General features: G+C 35.1%; 1 protein-coding gene and 1 long non-coding RNA gene across 2 annotated transcripts; one reads left to right on the top strand and one right to left on the bottom strand.

The window, feature by feature from the left end:
- Window positions 1-25: 25 nt before the first annotated feature.
- On the bottom strand, window positions 26-3621 carry LOC136812418 (uncharacterized). Its single transcript, XR_010847349.1, has 5 exons — window positions 3453-3621; window positions 2161-2196; window positions 1840-1874; window positions 894-969; window positions 26-648 (listed from the first exon to the last, which is right to left on the bottom strand). It is a non-coding gene; the product is annotated as an uncharacterized lncRNA (long non-coding RNA).
- Window positions 3622-12447: 8826 nt separating this feature from the next.
- On the top strand, window positions 12448-14072 carry LOC136812420 (cilia- and flagella-associated protein 410-like). Its single transcript, XM_067068915.1, has one exon. The coding sequence runs from the start codon at window positions 12744-12746 to the stop codon at window positions 13662-13664; it is 921 nt and encodes a 306-aa protein (XP_066925016.1). The 5' UTR covers window positions 12448-12743; the 3' UTR covers window positions 13665-14072.
- The last annotated feature ends 104 nt before the right edge of the window (window positions 14073-14176 follow it).

The following is a 14176-nucleotide window of genomic DNA, read 5'->3' on the forward strand; positions in this document are numbered from 1 at the left end:
ACTCGAATGGAAAGAGTAAATAATATTATGTTCAAACAAATTTATTTTTCTAAATCCATAAAAAAAGTTATAAAAGTTTATACTAAACTGGATATCAAAACTTACAGTGTCCTAAAATTGGGTTGACTATAAATTCATCATAGAACTTTTCCAAATATGAATAAAGTAAAAAAATATATTGTTCGTCCCCAATATAGATGATCTTGTGGCAATTTTTAAAAGCAAAAGCTCAGGCATTATTATGCACCTGGAAAAACAGTGACGTACAAATCTCTACAAATACAAATACAAAATTGAACTAAACCTAAAAATAAAATTATATCACTATTTTTCCAGACACATGAACCCTGAGAATTTATAGTTTTCTGTCAAATCCATACAAAGAATACAACGAAACGTCATTTTTTAAAAAGTAGTAAAATTGGACAAATGAAATATAAAACTTAGTAAATTTGATGAATGTTTTTAAAAACTGCCACGAGAAATCTATGGGATATTTTATACGAAAATGCACTTAAAATTTTTAGTTATTTACAATTCGTCATCGTGAGGGGGTGGTGGAACATCTTCTTGTTCCTTCTTTGTGAATCCTTTCGATTCAACCGTTTCACAGATTTTCTCTGTGTCCATATCTGCTACTGCAATTCGCTGGAGAAAAATCAATATAACATAGTTATTGCTAGAATATATTTCTTAAAATAAAATCTTTACCTTTCAATGAAAACACTTATAGGAGATTTAGCAAGTTTTTAACAAGTTGCAAAGTACCTTTGTTATTTGACTGAACATTTGACTAGGAATAAATTTAATCATGAATAGACCCCTAAATTTGACTCCTAAAGTAGATTTGAGAGATTCAAATATATCGAGAATAAAGCCTAAAATTTGTATACCTCTTCTGAATCGTCATTTTTGACAAAAACGAGTTCAGGATCTGCACCACCAATATATTTTACTTGAAAATTTTGGCTTTATTTATAAAAAAGGACAGTTAAGAAAAAATATGATAAAGAATACTGATTCTAGGTGATATCTTTAAGGAAATATGAGATACAAGTCAGACATTGACCTTTTTGTCCAACCCACTTAAAAATGCTGCAGGTGTTGCGTGGTATTGAGGGAATTTTCAGAAGATCTATAATCCTAAATTTTCTAAGTGGGTTTTGAACATTACATTTTCGCAGGCAGAACACCCCATTTTTTGCATTTTTCAGTCAGTTTAACCTGAAAATCTTTCATAGTTACATGTATGATAATGAGCTTAAAATACAATTGGTATATGTATCATAATCCTAGTTTATTACAAAGAGCATTCGAAGTCTAATTTCTGCTTTTTGGCACCATCAGAAAAGATTTCAGATTATATTGTTTCTCAGGCAAAACCCCATTTTCCAGTTTTTGGTCAATTTTGCCCCATAAATCACAATTTTTTGAATTTTTTGTGTACGATATTTAACTGTTACAATTCTACTTTTCTCCAAGGAACATTTTGTGTCCAATTTTAGGGTTGTAACACCAACACAACATATTTCAAACTTTTCACTCAGGCAAAATGTCATTTTTAGCAGTTTTCAGCCAAATGTTGACCTGAAAACTAGTTTTTTGCTATTTGTGTGTATGAGAGAGCTATATATCATTGTTCCATTACAATATAATCCTACTTTTTTCCAAGGACCATTTTGGGCCTAATTTGAGGGCTGTAGCACCAACACAGTAACAATTGGTCCATTTAGGATGTAAGTGTATAGCCAAAGGTCTGTTATTTGAAGGGCACAAAAATTTTGAGACTTTTAAACTTATCAATTACCATTAAAATATAAGTTTTCTTTGAAAAGATACTAAAGATTGGCATGATCATTGATGAAAGCCTTCACCTATAAAAGATTAGTATTAAATATAAATAGCTGCATATTCCATGGAATACAGCAAAAATATATGATGCACAAGTTAAATCAAAACTCAATTTTCCCCTATCTGACTATGTACGGTGTTTAAAAGTTTTTCCTCATAAAATTAAGATTAAAGATTAATATAGTATTCCTCAAATCATCAGATTCCACAAATTGGATGAGTATCATAAAGTACAAAATCAAAAACAAAGTATTACAAGGTAAGAAGTAGTAAGAAGAGATATATTTAAATACAATGAGAATTTATTACCTTAGGAAGGCGGTTCAATCGTCACCCACCACAAGTCTGAAAATAAGAATAAAAAGCCAGTGAGACGCAAAATTTAGTAGTATATATTAAAACCACTTGAAACAATTGGAGTGGCCTATATCTATTTCCTTTATTAGGCTATTCCAAAAAAAATTCATGTACGACAAACTTGATTTTCTTTATGATGAACCATATAGATGAAGCCATAGTCTACGGCCGGGTCAGAAATTATTTTTTTTTTCACCCGGCCAGTTTCCGGAAACACTATACAGTATACATTTTTTTTTTGCTCCTTACTTAAAAAATATTTTTTCATTTATTTATTATTATTGTTCCATCAGCGAAAATAACTCGGAAAAACTTCATGCTAATATAGAAATAGAAAAATAGAAATAGAAAACTTTCCTCATCAATCCCCCTGGAAATTTTGAATGGAGTTTATTAGGGGCAGTTACATCAATATGCCTTCTTACCTGTCTTTAAAAATATAAATAAAAGTAATCACGGAAAAGGACGCGAAAAAAAAGACATAAGTGTGAGAACAGAGTAATCAAACTCGTTAGAAAAAGTACCATTAGAAGTCATAAAAAATCAACCTGAATAAATGCAATCGAAATCCCAGAGAACTTCATAATTCCCCAAACAACATTACATTACTATGCCAAACTCCCATTACATAAATTTTACAATTACGTCAGAGTAAGACTACGCTCGCCACCGAAGAGGTTTATTTGGAAAGGGTAATTACATTTTATTGTTCACTTCTTTTTTAAAGATTGGCCGGGTTGGAAAAGTATGAATTTCTTTGTACATATTTTACCTACCCCAAATATTTAGGAGGCTGAGTTTTAAACAAATGGTCAAGTTGAAACGAACGATAATGTATCAAGGTCTGTTTTATTTACCCCCTGGTGACTTAACAAAAGAGACTTAACTCGATGCTACAATCCAATTATTGAAAGTTTGTCTCGGCCTTTTTACAATGAGCGAGACATACGTTCTCTGATTACGCAATTTTCATATTGACGTTTTCGAGGCATTTTGATGTAACTGAGGGGGAAGAACCCTCTGGAAAGTAAAATTTTGTGAAAAAGGGGCCGGAAAATAACTTTTTATGCCACCTCAAGTGAAAAGAACCCACTGGAAATCTTTAATAACTCCTGGAAGGGCCTCAAAACCTTAATGATCCCCTTGGAGATTATAAAAAATGAACAACAAAAACATCTTGGTGGGAAAATCCAAAAAATCCAAAGCCCCCCCAGGAAGAGTTAAAAAGAAGCTGAAGCTTTTACCTCGAGTCTTGCAGATTTGTATTCAGCTTTACATAATGATACCAGGAGAAGACTGGCAAGAAGGAAAATTGCCTTCATTTTGTCGAGAAAATTTCAGCCTTCGTCACTCTGATTTGACTGTGGAAAAGAGTGAAAAGTGACTGATGATGTGGAAATTTTGGAGCTTTTGTTTACAGCCCGTGCTAGATCTCATCCATTCACGGATGTAAACAATGGATTGTAAAGTTTACAGACTTGTAATTTTGAGTAACTATATACCTGTTTCATATAAATTGACGATTTTAGAAATTTAACCAAAATTAATTGTGTTGTAATATTAAAAAAAAAAAAAAAATTGAGCAATTAATATATAAAAACACTAATTGTGACCTAATAAACTGTTTACACTTGAGTCTGGGTTATAAATAATAATTTAAGAAACTTCAAGTTGTTTCCGCGCGCTAATGAAATTCCGAGAAATCGCGGTCTGACTGCAGACCTTCCCACTGACTTTTTACTTTTTAAAATTTTTAAATCTACTTTTTGTTACATTTTGCTACCTTTAACTAAATATACAGGTAGACACCAGTGGAAATTGTTGATGGAGTAATTGAGTGGTAAGAAGCTTTTTTGATGTCTGTTAATTCAAAGGGAGGGGGGTGTTAAATCAGTAGACACCCCTTCATCTTCAAAAACCTGATGAACCTGGGGCTTGGTGGGGTGGGTGCCCCTGCGGCACTTATTATTGTCCTGACAGTTTCATATTTGTTAAAATGCAACTCGTAACTCGTAAAAAGTAACTCGCAACTCTTGGTTCTAAGTACAACTCGGAACTCTGAACTCGCATATGAAAAATCCTCTATAAAAACAAAGCTGTTTTACTCACACAGTCTGGGAAATCCTCTCAATTGCACGCTTATGTTCCGAGGCCGTAAGAGCGGAATTGCACGGTTAATCAAAATGGCAGAATTTTTATACACGCTTATCGAAATTGTTCTGAAACGGGCGGTAAGCGTTAAGCAAGGTTGACAGGTGACGGCTTTTGCGGTAAGCGTGCAATTCCAGGGGATGTCAATCGAAAAATTCGATTGTCGAATCGATCGAAGTCAATCGAAGTCGATCGAAGTGATCGGTCGAATCAATCGAAGTCGATCGAAGTGATTGTCGAATCGATCGAAGTCGATCGAAGATTTACATTTTTTTCCTCTTAACGATCGACTTCGATCGACTTCGATTGACTTCGATTGACTTCGATCGACTTCGATCGATTCGACAATCGAATTTAACTTGTAACTTGTTACTTGCTTGCGGCAAATAATTTCACCCACATTGTGTCTCCTTTTTGCCTTAAGGTCGGTCTCCACTTTAGCGCGCTGCGATAGCTCTTCTTTGAACAAAGCTTCCACGCTATTGATCAAAAGAAATATGAAGCAATTCCATTGGCGTGATCTGATGTAACAATCACTCGCTTGAAAAGCAAGCGCACGCTGCGTTTTTCTCAAAGCAAAAATGATTGAAGCCAAAGTTGCGATCGCAGCGCGCGCTAGTGGAGACCGAACTTTAGGAGTCCCCCCCCCTAATCACGCCATCACGCAAAAGATTTTTCTCCATCACGCATCATGAAAGTCGTTAAAATGTGTCATCACGCAAAAAATAGCGAAATATAGCCCAAATCACGCATCACCATCACGCCTCAAATTTTTGCCCTATCATCACGCATCACGTCAAATTCTTGATCACGCTACCACGCCAAAAAAATCTCTAATCACGCCATCATGCAAGAAAAAAGTCCCAATCACGCCATCATGCAAACCGCTTTAGGTTCGAAAGAATATTGGTTTTTATAAGTGGGAAGTTTCACTACCGAATCACCACACTTTTGAATTATTCTAATTTTTAGACGACTTCTGGCATACATAACATAACACAGCAAAGCCCCTTTCATGAAACAATTAATGTCGATCAAAATGCTGCATCATTCAATATTGGAGTGAGCATGTAGGTTAGTTAATTTCCTATTTTTGTTTAGCTGAAAATCAGTTTTAATCCCTCTTGACCTCGATTGGCTGATTGTGATGAATAAACTCTTTGTGGGTTACTTTTCTGGGAGACAATTTATATCATGATTAAATTAGTCAAGTACCGTAAGTCTAGATGACTTCGGCCACTTTTGACCATTTTTATTTTCGTTTGCAATAAATATTGATTGTACGAGCATGAAACTTCTTATACATCATCTTGAAGTCCCTCAAATTAATGTGTTAGAATTTCACAACCTAAAAGTATTTCCTTCGAAAGTAATAACCCAAAGAAGCCCAAAAAGTAGCAAAAGATAACTTCGGCCAGCCTCAAAATCAAACATATGAAAATATATCTGTCTGTTAGTAATTACGGCTCGTTAATTGTTCATGTATATTTTTACGATTACTTGGCAGTAAACTGGTTTGGTGGGATCGTGTTAAGTACTAACAACGTGCCAATTAATTAATTGTTTTTCCGATTTCATTTTTAAGGCTCTGTCCTCTTTGGAATCAGGATGGATCAAGAAACGAAGTTTATAAGAACAAACAAACTCTGCAAGCATTTGCTTTGCGTTTGTTGTTTTACCGAAGCTGTAACGATTACATTTCAAAAAGAAAAGCAAGCAACAGACGAACATAATAATCTGCCCTACCCGTCATTCTTCTAATTTAATCCGTCCTCGAATTAGTACGAATTAATTATTTTGGCAAAATGAAATAATTTATCTAACTCTAATTATTAGTACGAGTCCATGATCACGAATTTCTGATTTTCCTCTGATTTAGTACGATAAAGGTCAAATTTTCCTCTAATTATAGTACGAATAGTAAAAATAAACGAATTTTTTTTGTTTCAAAGACACTTTCTTTTTTAAAAAAACATGAAAAAATTTTATCTAATCTAATTTACATATCAAATGGATCGTCTTCAGTCAGATCGTCTCCACTGTCTAGGATGGTATTAGCTTTTTCCATGCATTTTGAATAAAATTCGCCACTTCGGACTTTCGAAGGATCTGTGGTAGTTATTCCGCATACATCAAATGATTTCATTATCATTATCATTATTAACGATATTGGCTCGTTCTTGGTGTAGATAGAAATTACATATGATCGATTCGAAATTTTTGAACCCCTAATTTAATACGATTTGATATCTCTTTTACTCTAATTATTAGTACGACAGTCAACGTCAATTTCCAAGGTATTTTATTTCCTCTTATTATTAGTACGACCCCTTCAAAATAATTATTTTTTCCGGAGGATTAAATTAAAAGAATGACGGTACACACTTGTACAGAACCCGTTGGGACCTAACACTGGAAATTGCAGTCGTAAATTTCTATTGCAAAATATGTTATAGGGGAAGAACATTTGGGGTTTAATTAAGTCGGGGAAAAATTGTGACGGGATAAACTGGGAATCAAACGCAAGTGTAAAATTTGATGATACTCTGTTTGGTTATTGTAAAGCCGCTGGTATATGTGGACATAAACGGATGATATCCACTGTCCCGGACATTTACTGACACACATGGACGTACATTTTTTATATTTCATATATAATAGAACACCCCTTTCTCAGTGACCCAGTGAAGTTTTGAAACCCACCGGGTCTGACTATAGGATCTCCAAAACTCACTAAGTGATAACTTTTAACTTCGTCGGGTAGGGAAAAATCGACTTTCAAGTAATATTCCAAAAATTCTCAAAAAAAATTAACGATTGTTGACCGGGGTAAGACCATAAATAAGATCTTTGATTTGGGTTATATGTAATTTCTTTCACCGGGTTATCCATCGAGTGGGGCTGACCGGGTCACTGGTATAGGGGTATAATAAAAATATTTGCATATTTAATCTCCGTGGATACAGTCGGGTGCATAATTCTTAGCGCTTCGATGGTGAATAAATGATTTTCCTGCCATGTTTTAGTCAAGTTGACAATTAAGGGTAATGTCTACCTGAGAACGATCTCGATTATCGGTTCATCCAGTGGTTCCTATAAAAGACAACGAATGAATAAAAATAGGTGTATTCAGGGCTTCCATTACGTTAGCTCTTTAGATAGAAAGCACAATCAAACCCATCGAATATTTATTAGACATGTAAAGAAATTTACAGTTAACGTTAATCTCAAAACTTAATAAGCGGGGGGGGGGTAATAAAAATGTCCTGGGTGGAAAATTTTCGAAAAATTATTAGGGAGTACTTACTTGTACACTATTCTGCACTTTCACGGTATCCCTCCTTTTTATGTCATTATATACCGTTACGCGCCATTGATACTACCTAGAACGCAAATGTTAATGTCAAAATCCTGGAAATTAGAAGATGTAACTTTACTTTATCTATGTTGGGATAAATTTTTGTCATTCAGTAGTCAACGAACTAAAATAGGGGTGCATGACAAAATTGTTAAGATACATATTAAAATGGTATAAAGGATGACGATAAAACCAGGTGAAAACATTCGAGAACGAAATACCTTTTCCTAATTGTATGCCCTCCAATATGACGATGCGTTAACTTCTCAATCCGGAATACTTGATAGCTGTACCATTATTCGACTTGTCGATTTGGAATATCTTGAAAGAAAAGCAATGTATTCAAATTATTTAAATCTTCAACCGGCAAAACCACATTTAACCGATCAAATATGAAACAGTTACACACAACAGCGTTTCAAAACCTTTTCTAACATTTTTAAATGTCCATCATGTGGCGCTAGAATATCTTTAAATCCCTAAACCGGCGAAATTCTGGATTCATTGACTTAAATCAAAATACCTTACGTGTCCGCCGTTTAGGTGGATTAAACTCTGTGGAGTAATTTAAAAAGACGGTAAATTAGTGACTTACATGAATTTTCGCCCTTTTCGCGAAACTTAGTTCTTGCTAAATTGAAAATCCGTTATAACTAAAGAAATTGGTGCGTATTTCCTTCGTTGCAAGGAAGGGGTGTAATGTGTATTTCCTTCGTTGCGAGAAAGGGGTGTAATGTGTATACCCTCCGTTGCGAGAAAGGGGTGTAATGTGTATTCCCTTCGTTGCGAGAAAGGGGTGTAATGTGTATTCCCTTCGTTGCAAGAAAGGGGTGTAATGTGTATTCCCTTCGTTGCGAGAAAGGGGTGTAATGTGTATTCCCTTCGTTGCAAGAAAGGGGTGTAATGTGTATTCCCTTCGTTGAAAGAAAGAGGTGTAATGTGTATTCTCTTCGTTGCGAGACAGGGAAATAGGAAAGCTCACATACACACTATATCTTTCTGCAATCTTTTATAATCACGGTTTCAAAAAAGACGGTGAAAGATTTCCGTTTATTTTTGCCCCATTTTGGCTAGGAATAAATATTCTTGTTTTTTCTATTGTACCATCCGAAAGACCTTTATTGTGGCCAAACGTGTAGAAGAAATGAATGTGATTCATTCATTCTATAAAAAGTTACAGCCCTTCAAAGTCGGCCGAAGTTAACAGAGCGTGGCCGAAGACATCTGGGTTTACGGTACGTTTTCTTAAAGGTTGGCACGGCAATTGACAGATCGTAAATATAGTAAAGCCTCCAATTAACGGACAAGCGGACATTTCTATCTTTCACAGCCATCTTTTAGTCAAAGCGTCATAAAAAATTCCAAATGTGGAAATTTCTAATTATAGTGGACAAACTTATTACTTAGCGGATACAAACCCATTTTTCCGACGGTGCTACTAATTGAAGGCTCTGGCTCTATTAGTGTTCTCGTCTTTTTGGCGTCGTTTTACGAATTCACCAGAATTAAAAGCCACTATGATGGTAGCGTATCTCTATCTCAACACGCGATTTTTTGATCACTCGGTGTCGAGGAAAAAGCCGTGGTCGTCTGGTACAGATATATAACGCCAATCTCATAATCTCGCACCGTGAAGTTTTTGTGGGTTTGATTCTCTCTGATCGAAAGTGATCGTTTAATATCGATGCAGTCGATCGCTCGAAGTCATTCGTAGTCGATCGAAGTCAATCGTAGTCGATCAATCGAAGTCGATCGAAGTCAATCGAAGTCGATCGAAGTCAGTCGTAGTCGATCGAAGTCAATCGAAATCGATCGAAGATTTACATTTTTTTAAAGGTTTGATCGACTTCGATCGATTCGACAATCACTTCGATTGACTTCGATTGATTCGACCAATCATTTCGATCGACTTCGATTGACTTCGATTGCTTCGATCGCTTCGATCGGCTTCGATCGCTTCGATTGACATCCCCTGGGCAATTGCACGCTTTTCCTTCCGAAAGCTCTGTTGAATTTCAAAAGCCTAGGGCAGTTTTACTCAAAATTTATCGTAGAAGAAGATTCCGTAAAAATGGATTGCCCGTTCAGTTAGTCACACTAGCGTCCCGCCAAAATGCGTATCAAAGATTAATGATGCGAAAGCGCTATATCGTTTACTTGACTCTCAAGCAAAGAAATGCGCCGCAAAATTTCTAAGGAGATTCATGAAAAAATAACCCGGCGCTTTTTAATGAAATTAACATTTTCAAAAACTTTGAGAAATTGCCTAAAATTTGAGCCATAGATGAAAAAATTTGAGCCAAGCCAACCTTGAAAACTAATTTGAAGATCAACTTACCAAGAAAAAGATCTACGGGGGAGGCGGAACCCACCTAGATCCGCGCACCGCCGGATAGGCTATCTCCCGGAAATTTCGCCGGACCTCAAACAATGACCCATTTACATGTGCGGAATTGTTTTTACTTTAGCGTATAAACAAGGCCTTAAAAATCGAAGCGCTGTCTCGGGAATTGAATGACAAATTTTGGTTGGTTGATTTTGGCTGCTGCACGTTTTATTTTGTTTTCAACTTTCAAGTTTTAATTAATATTGTCTTGCGAACTTGATTCAAGTAACTCTCATCCTTGTTGTTGAAATGTATCCTGTAGATGACTGATGTTGTTTTTTCTGAAAGCTTAATTTCCTAGTGTGACTAACTGCCGTTAAACCATGCCTTCGCCCGAATTAGAGAATTCTGAACCCCTTGAAATCCCTAAGCAATTTCAACCGGGGCGCGAGCGGGCGTAAATTATAACCATGCAATTGCGCGCTTACGCCCTCGGAACATAAGCGTGCAATTGAGAGGATTTCCCAGACTGTCACAAATCAGCATGATTCTTTTATAAAAACCAAGTTGTATATTTAAAAAAAAACATTCTTAAAAGTTGAGTTGCAAGCAAGAATTAACAAAAACAATGCAGGGTTTAGTTTGAGATGAATAAAATTTCATTTCTATAACAATGATCAGGATAAAACCTTCATTCAAAGTGATTTCTAGCAGTTTCTAGGCGTGCATTTTACAGTGGAATATAAAATATCACGTGCGATAAATCACACGCCTTGTTTTTCAAACAAACAAACTAACCCTAACCCTAACGACGATGTACAAAAAAAAATGCAGCCGGGTGACGACGAAATAAATTTTTCACCCACAGCCGGTGGACCAGAAACAAAGTTGTTTTTCAGGTTCGCCTAAGTCATGACAGATTTAAGCTTTAGTTCATATTTTCCATGCAACCATCATCAGGGCATAATTTCAGTTCATTCATTATAGTAGAAATGAATGATGATTTCTCAAGACCCTAGAAAACGAAACAATTAAAAAACATGTCTTTATCCTTTAGAGGACAAATATAAGTACATTTTGTGAAAATTTCAAGTCCCTAGCACTTTCCTATCCGGAATTATCTTGATTCCGATTTAGAGGGATCTCAACCGGGATGAGGACGGGATAGAGGGATCTCTCGAAAACGAAAGTGCCCAATAACTGTTGAACAGTTTGATGTATCAAAAATTTTTTTTCCTACTTTTACATTGCTATAAGGAGATTTTATATACCAAATTTAATCTCCTTATGAGCACTACTTAAGGAGATACAAGGGATATTAGCCAAAATAATCCCAATTTTACAAAAGTTCCAATGAAAGATCACTGTGTTATAGGTTTGCCAAAAAAAAACCCTTGTCAAAATATTTTCATCTTCATTAAGTTACAGTCAATAGACCTGCCAACTTAAGATGTTCATTTTGCACGAGATAAAAATGTTGAAGCAAAATCCGAAATTTTAGCCTAGTTTTCTGATTTTTTCAAAAATCTCGAAAATCCAGGAAACTTTTTTGTAAAAATTGGAAAAATCAGGGAAACTTTTTTCCAAAAAATGGGGTACAGTATACTTTAGGCGTACAAACTTTCGCGAGCAGAAACTTTCGCGAGGACGAAAAATCGCAAAATTCACGACATTTACTTTCGCGAATTTAACGGAAAAATATATTTCGCGAGCATAAACTTTCGCGAATCAAAACGTAGAATTGAGAATTTTCACATGAAAAAATGGCTCAGAGGGACAAATACTTCTTGGATTGGCTTGAAACATTTGTCCTTTGACTTATTAGTCTTATAGCAGGCTAAAAAGTGCCATAAAAGTTACATTTTATTCAAAGTTTGAAGATTTACAAATTATCTATTTTGTCAAAAATTTTTCGCGAGTATAAACTTTCGCGAATGGCCCTTCCTAGAATTTTTAAATGTACTTACTTTCGCGAAAAGGGCCAAAATTCGCGAAAATCGCGAAAGTTTCTGCTCGCAAAAGTTTGTACGCCTAAAGTATATGAGAAATGAAACTTTTTCAGAAATTGCTTGAGACAGTGTGGAAATGCCTGAGTCTCACGCTCAATGAATGAGTTGACACTTCTGAGCCAATATGGCAATTTCAAAATTTTTGCTGTCAAAGGATAGCCTATATATAACCCAAAGGGTCCCTAAAAACCAAATTGTCAAAAAATCTCAAAGGAAAGTGGTTTAAGAATTTTAGCGAAAGACTAGCACTACCACAATAACTTCATAAATTGGGGATTTTAGCACCAAAAGCAGAGTTATCTTAGGAAACATGAAAATTTCTTTGAAATCGTTTAATATTATATTTCTTTACTTAGTGCTAATGGTCGGAGAATAAGATACCTTTTTCATCAATAAGGGATTGCGGCCTTAGAGAAATCGCTATCATTCCCATCTTTAATGAAGGATGACAGATGTTTAAATGAGGGATCTTGACATTAGACCAACTTACTACAGACCTTTTACTTAGGCAGACCAGACAGTCTATTGAATAACAAATTACTACACCCTGGGCCAGTAAAAAAAATGGTATAAATTCTTTTGTTTCTACACTTCAGCTAATACATGTAGAAATATCTTGAAATCTGGATTTCCTTATTTGACACCATTGTTTGACTCTTTGTTATAGAAATCATAAAGTATTTTTTAAGTGATGGGTACTTTAAAGGAAAAGGAGTGTCTCCAACGATCAAGAGCTGCATGTTTAGAAAATATTCGAAATCTAAATGTATGGGGCAGTGGATTACATGACATTTCTATTGTGCAGCAGCTGGTTAACTTGGAAGTATTAAATTTAAGTGTCAACAATGTTTACACACTTCAAAATTTATCTCATTGTCCAAGAATCAAGGAAATTTATTTGCGAAAAAATAAAATAAGTGATTTAAAGGAGATCAAATTTCTTAGAAATTTGCCAAATCTGCAAGTGTTATGGATTGCTGATAACCCTTGCAGCGAGACAAATGAAACCTATAGATACACTGTTTTAAAAAATTTACCAAATCTCATAAAACTCGATAGTTCTGTTGTAACCAAGGAAGATCGAGAACTTGCACAAGAAAGAGGCATACTTTATGAAAATGATATTGAGTTACCTTGTTTTGATGGACTAGAACTTGATAAAACACTAACCACTGAAGCACTTCGCTCATTTTTCAAGAATCAGAAGTCGGTGAATGAAGATATTCCTAACGAAGAATATGAAAAAGTTGAAGTTGCTGAAATTACACTACCCCCTGATGAGGAGCTGCCCAAAGATAATAATCCTTCTGAAAACAACAATAATATTGAAAACATTTCAGGATCACCTCTTGTTGAAGACAGCTTGAAGGAGGTCTTACCGGCTCAAGAAGAAAAAGATCTTCAGAATACTTCAACCATTGAAAATGAAGCCTCCTCTACCACTGAATCGTCTCTTCCAAGAAGCTTGTCTCATAAATCGAATACATTGGCAGCAGTGTTATTGCTTATTGATGACTTGAATGAAGATGAACTGGAAGAAGTACAATCTGTAACCAAACAAATGCTTGACGCAAAATCATCTAAAGTTACAGAGTCAATTTTGGTAGATTAATAATATATCACACAAGCAGACACAAGTATAACTGTTGATTAAAATGAACTTGACAAAAATCAACCCACATTCTTCATATCATGGCTGGTTTCAATTAGAGGGGGTATTCACCACAAAATTTTCGGTTCATGTTCATAATTCTGCTGGTCTAGCTGCATTTGTGTAATAAGGTTTATCCTACTAGTGTTTTTCTAAAGTCTGTCTCAAAATAATATACAGCTGAGACAAAAATGGCTGTAACTTTTGATAGAATTTGAATCAAGTTGCGATTTTGTGCTCGTTAAAAAGATATTTGTGAGGGGAATATTATCAAGTAAAAAATTTGGAAGAAAAAAGAAAAAGAAAATGAAAAATGAAGAAGAAAAAAATCAACTTCTTGTAGAAATGTGGTATAATTACCATTTTCACAGGAGCAGCATTTTGTTTTGAAAAGATCTTTAATACCCTTTCTGCAGCTATTAAAACCTATAACTACCATATCTCATTCTATCATCAAATATATATATAATATA

Source organism: Clytia hemisphaerica, unplaced genomic scaffold, assembly GCF_902728285.1.
Source record: "Clytia hemisphaerica strain Z4C2 unplaced genomic scaffold, Clytia hemisphaerica genome assembly, whole genome shotgun sequence".
NCBI classification, from domain to species: domain Eukaryota; kingdom Metazoa; phylum Cnidaria; class Hydrozoa; order Leptothecata; family Clytiidae; genus Clytia; species Clytia hemisphaerica.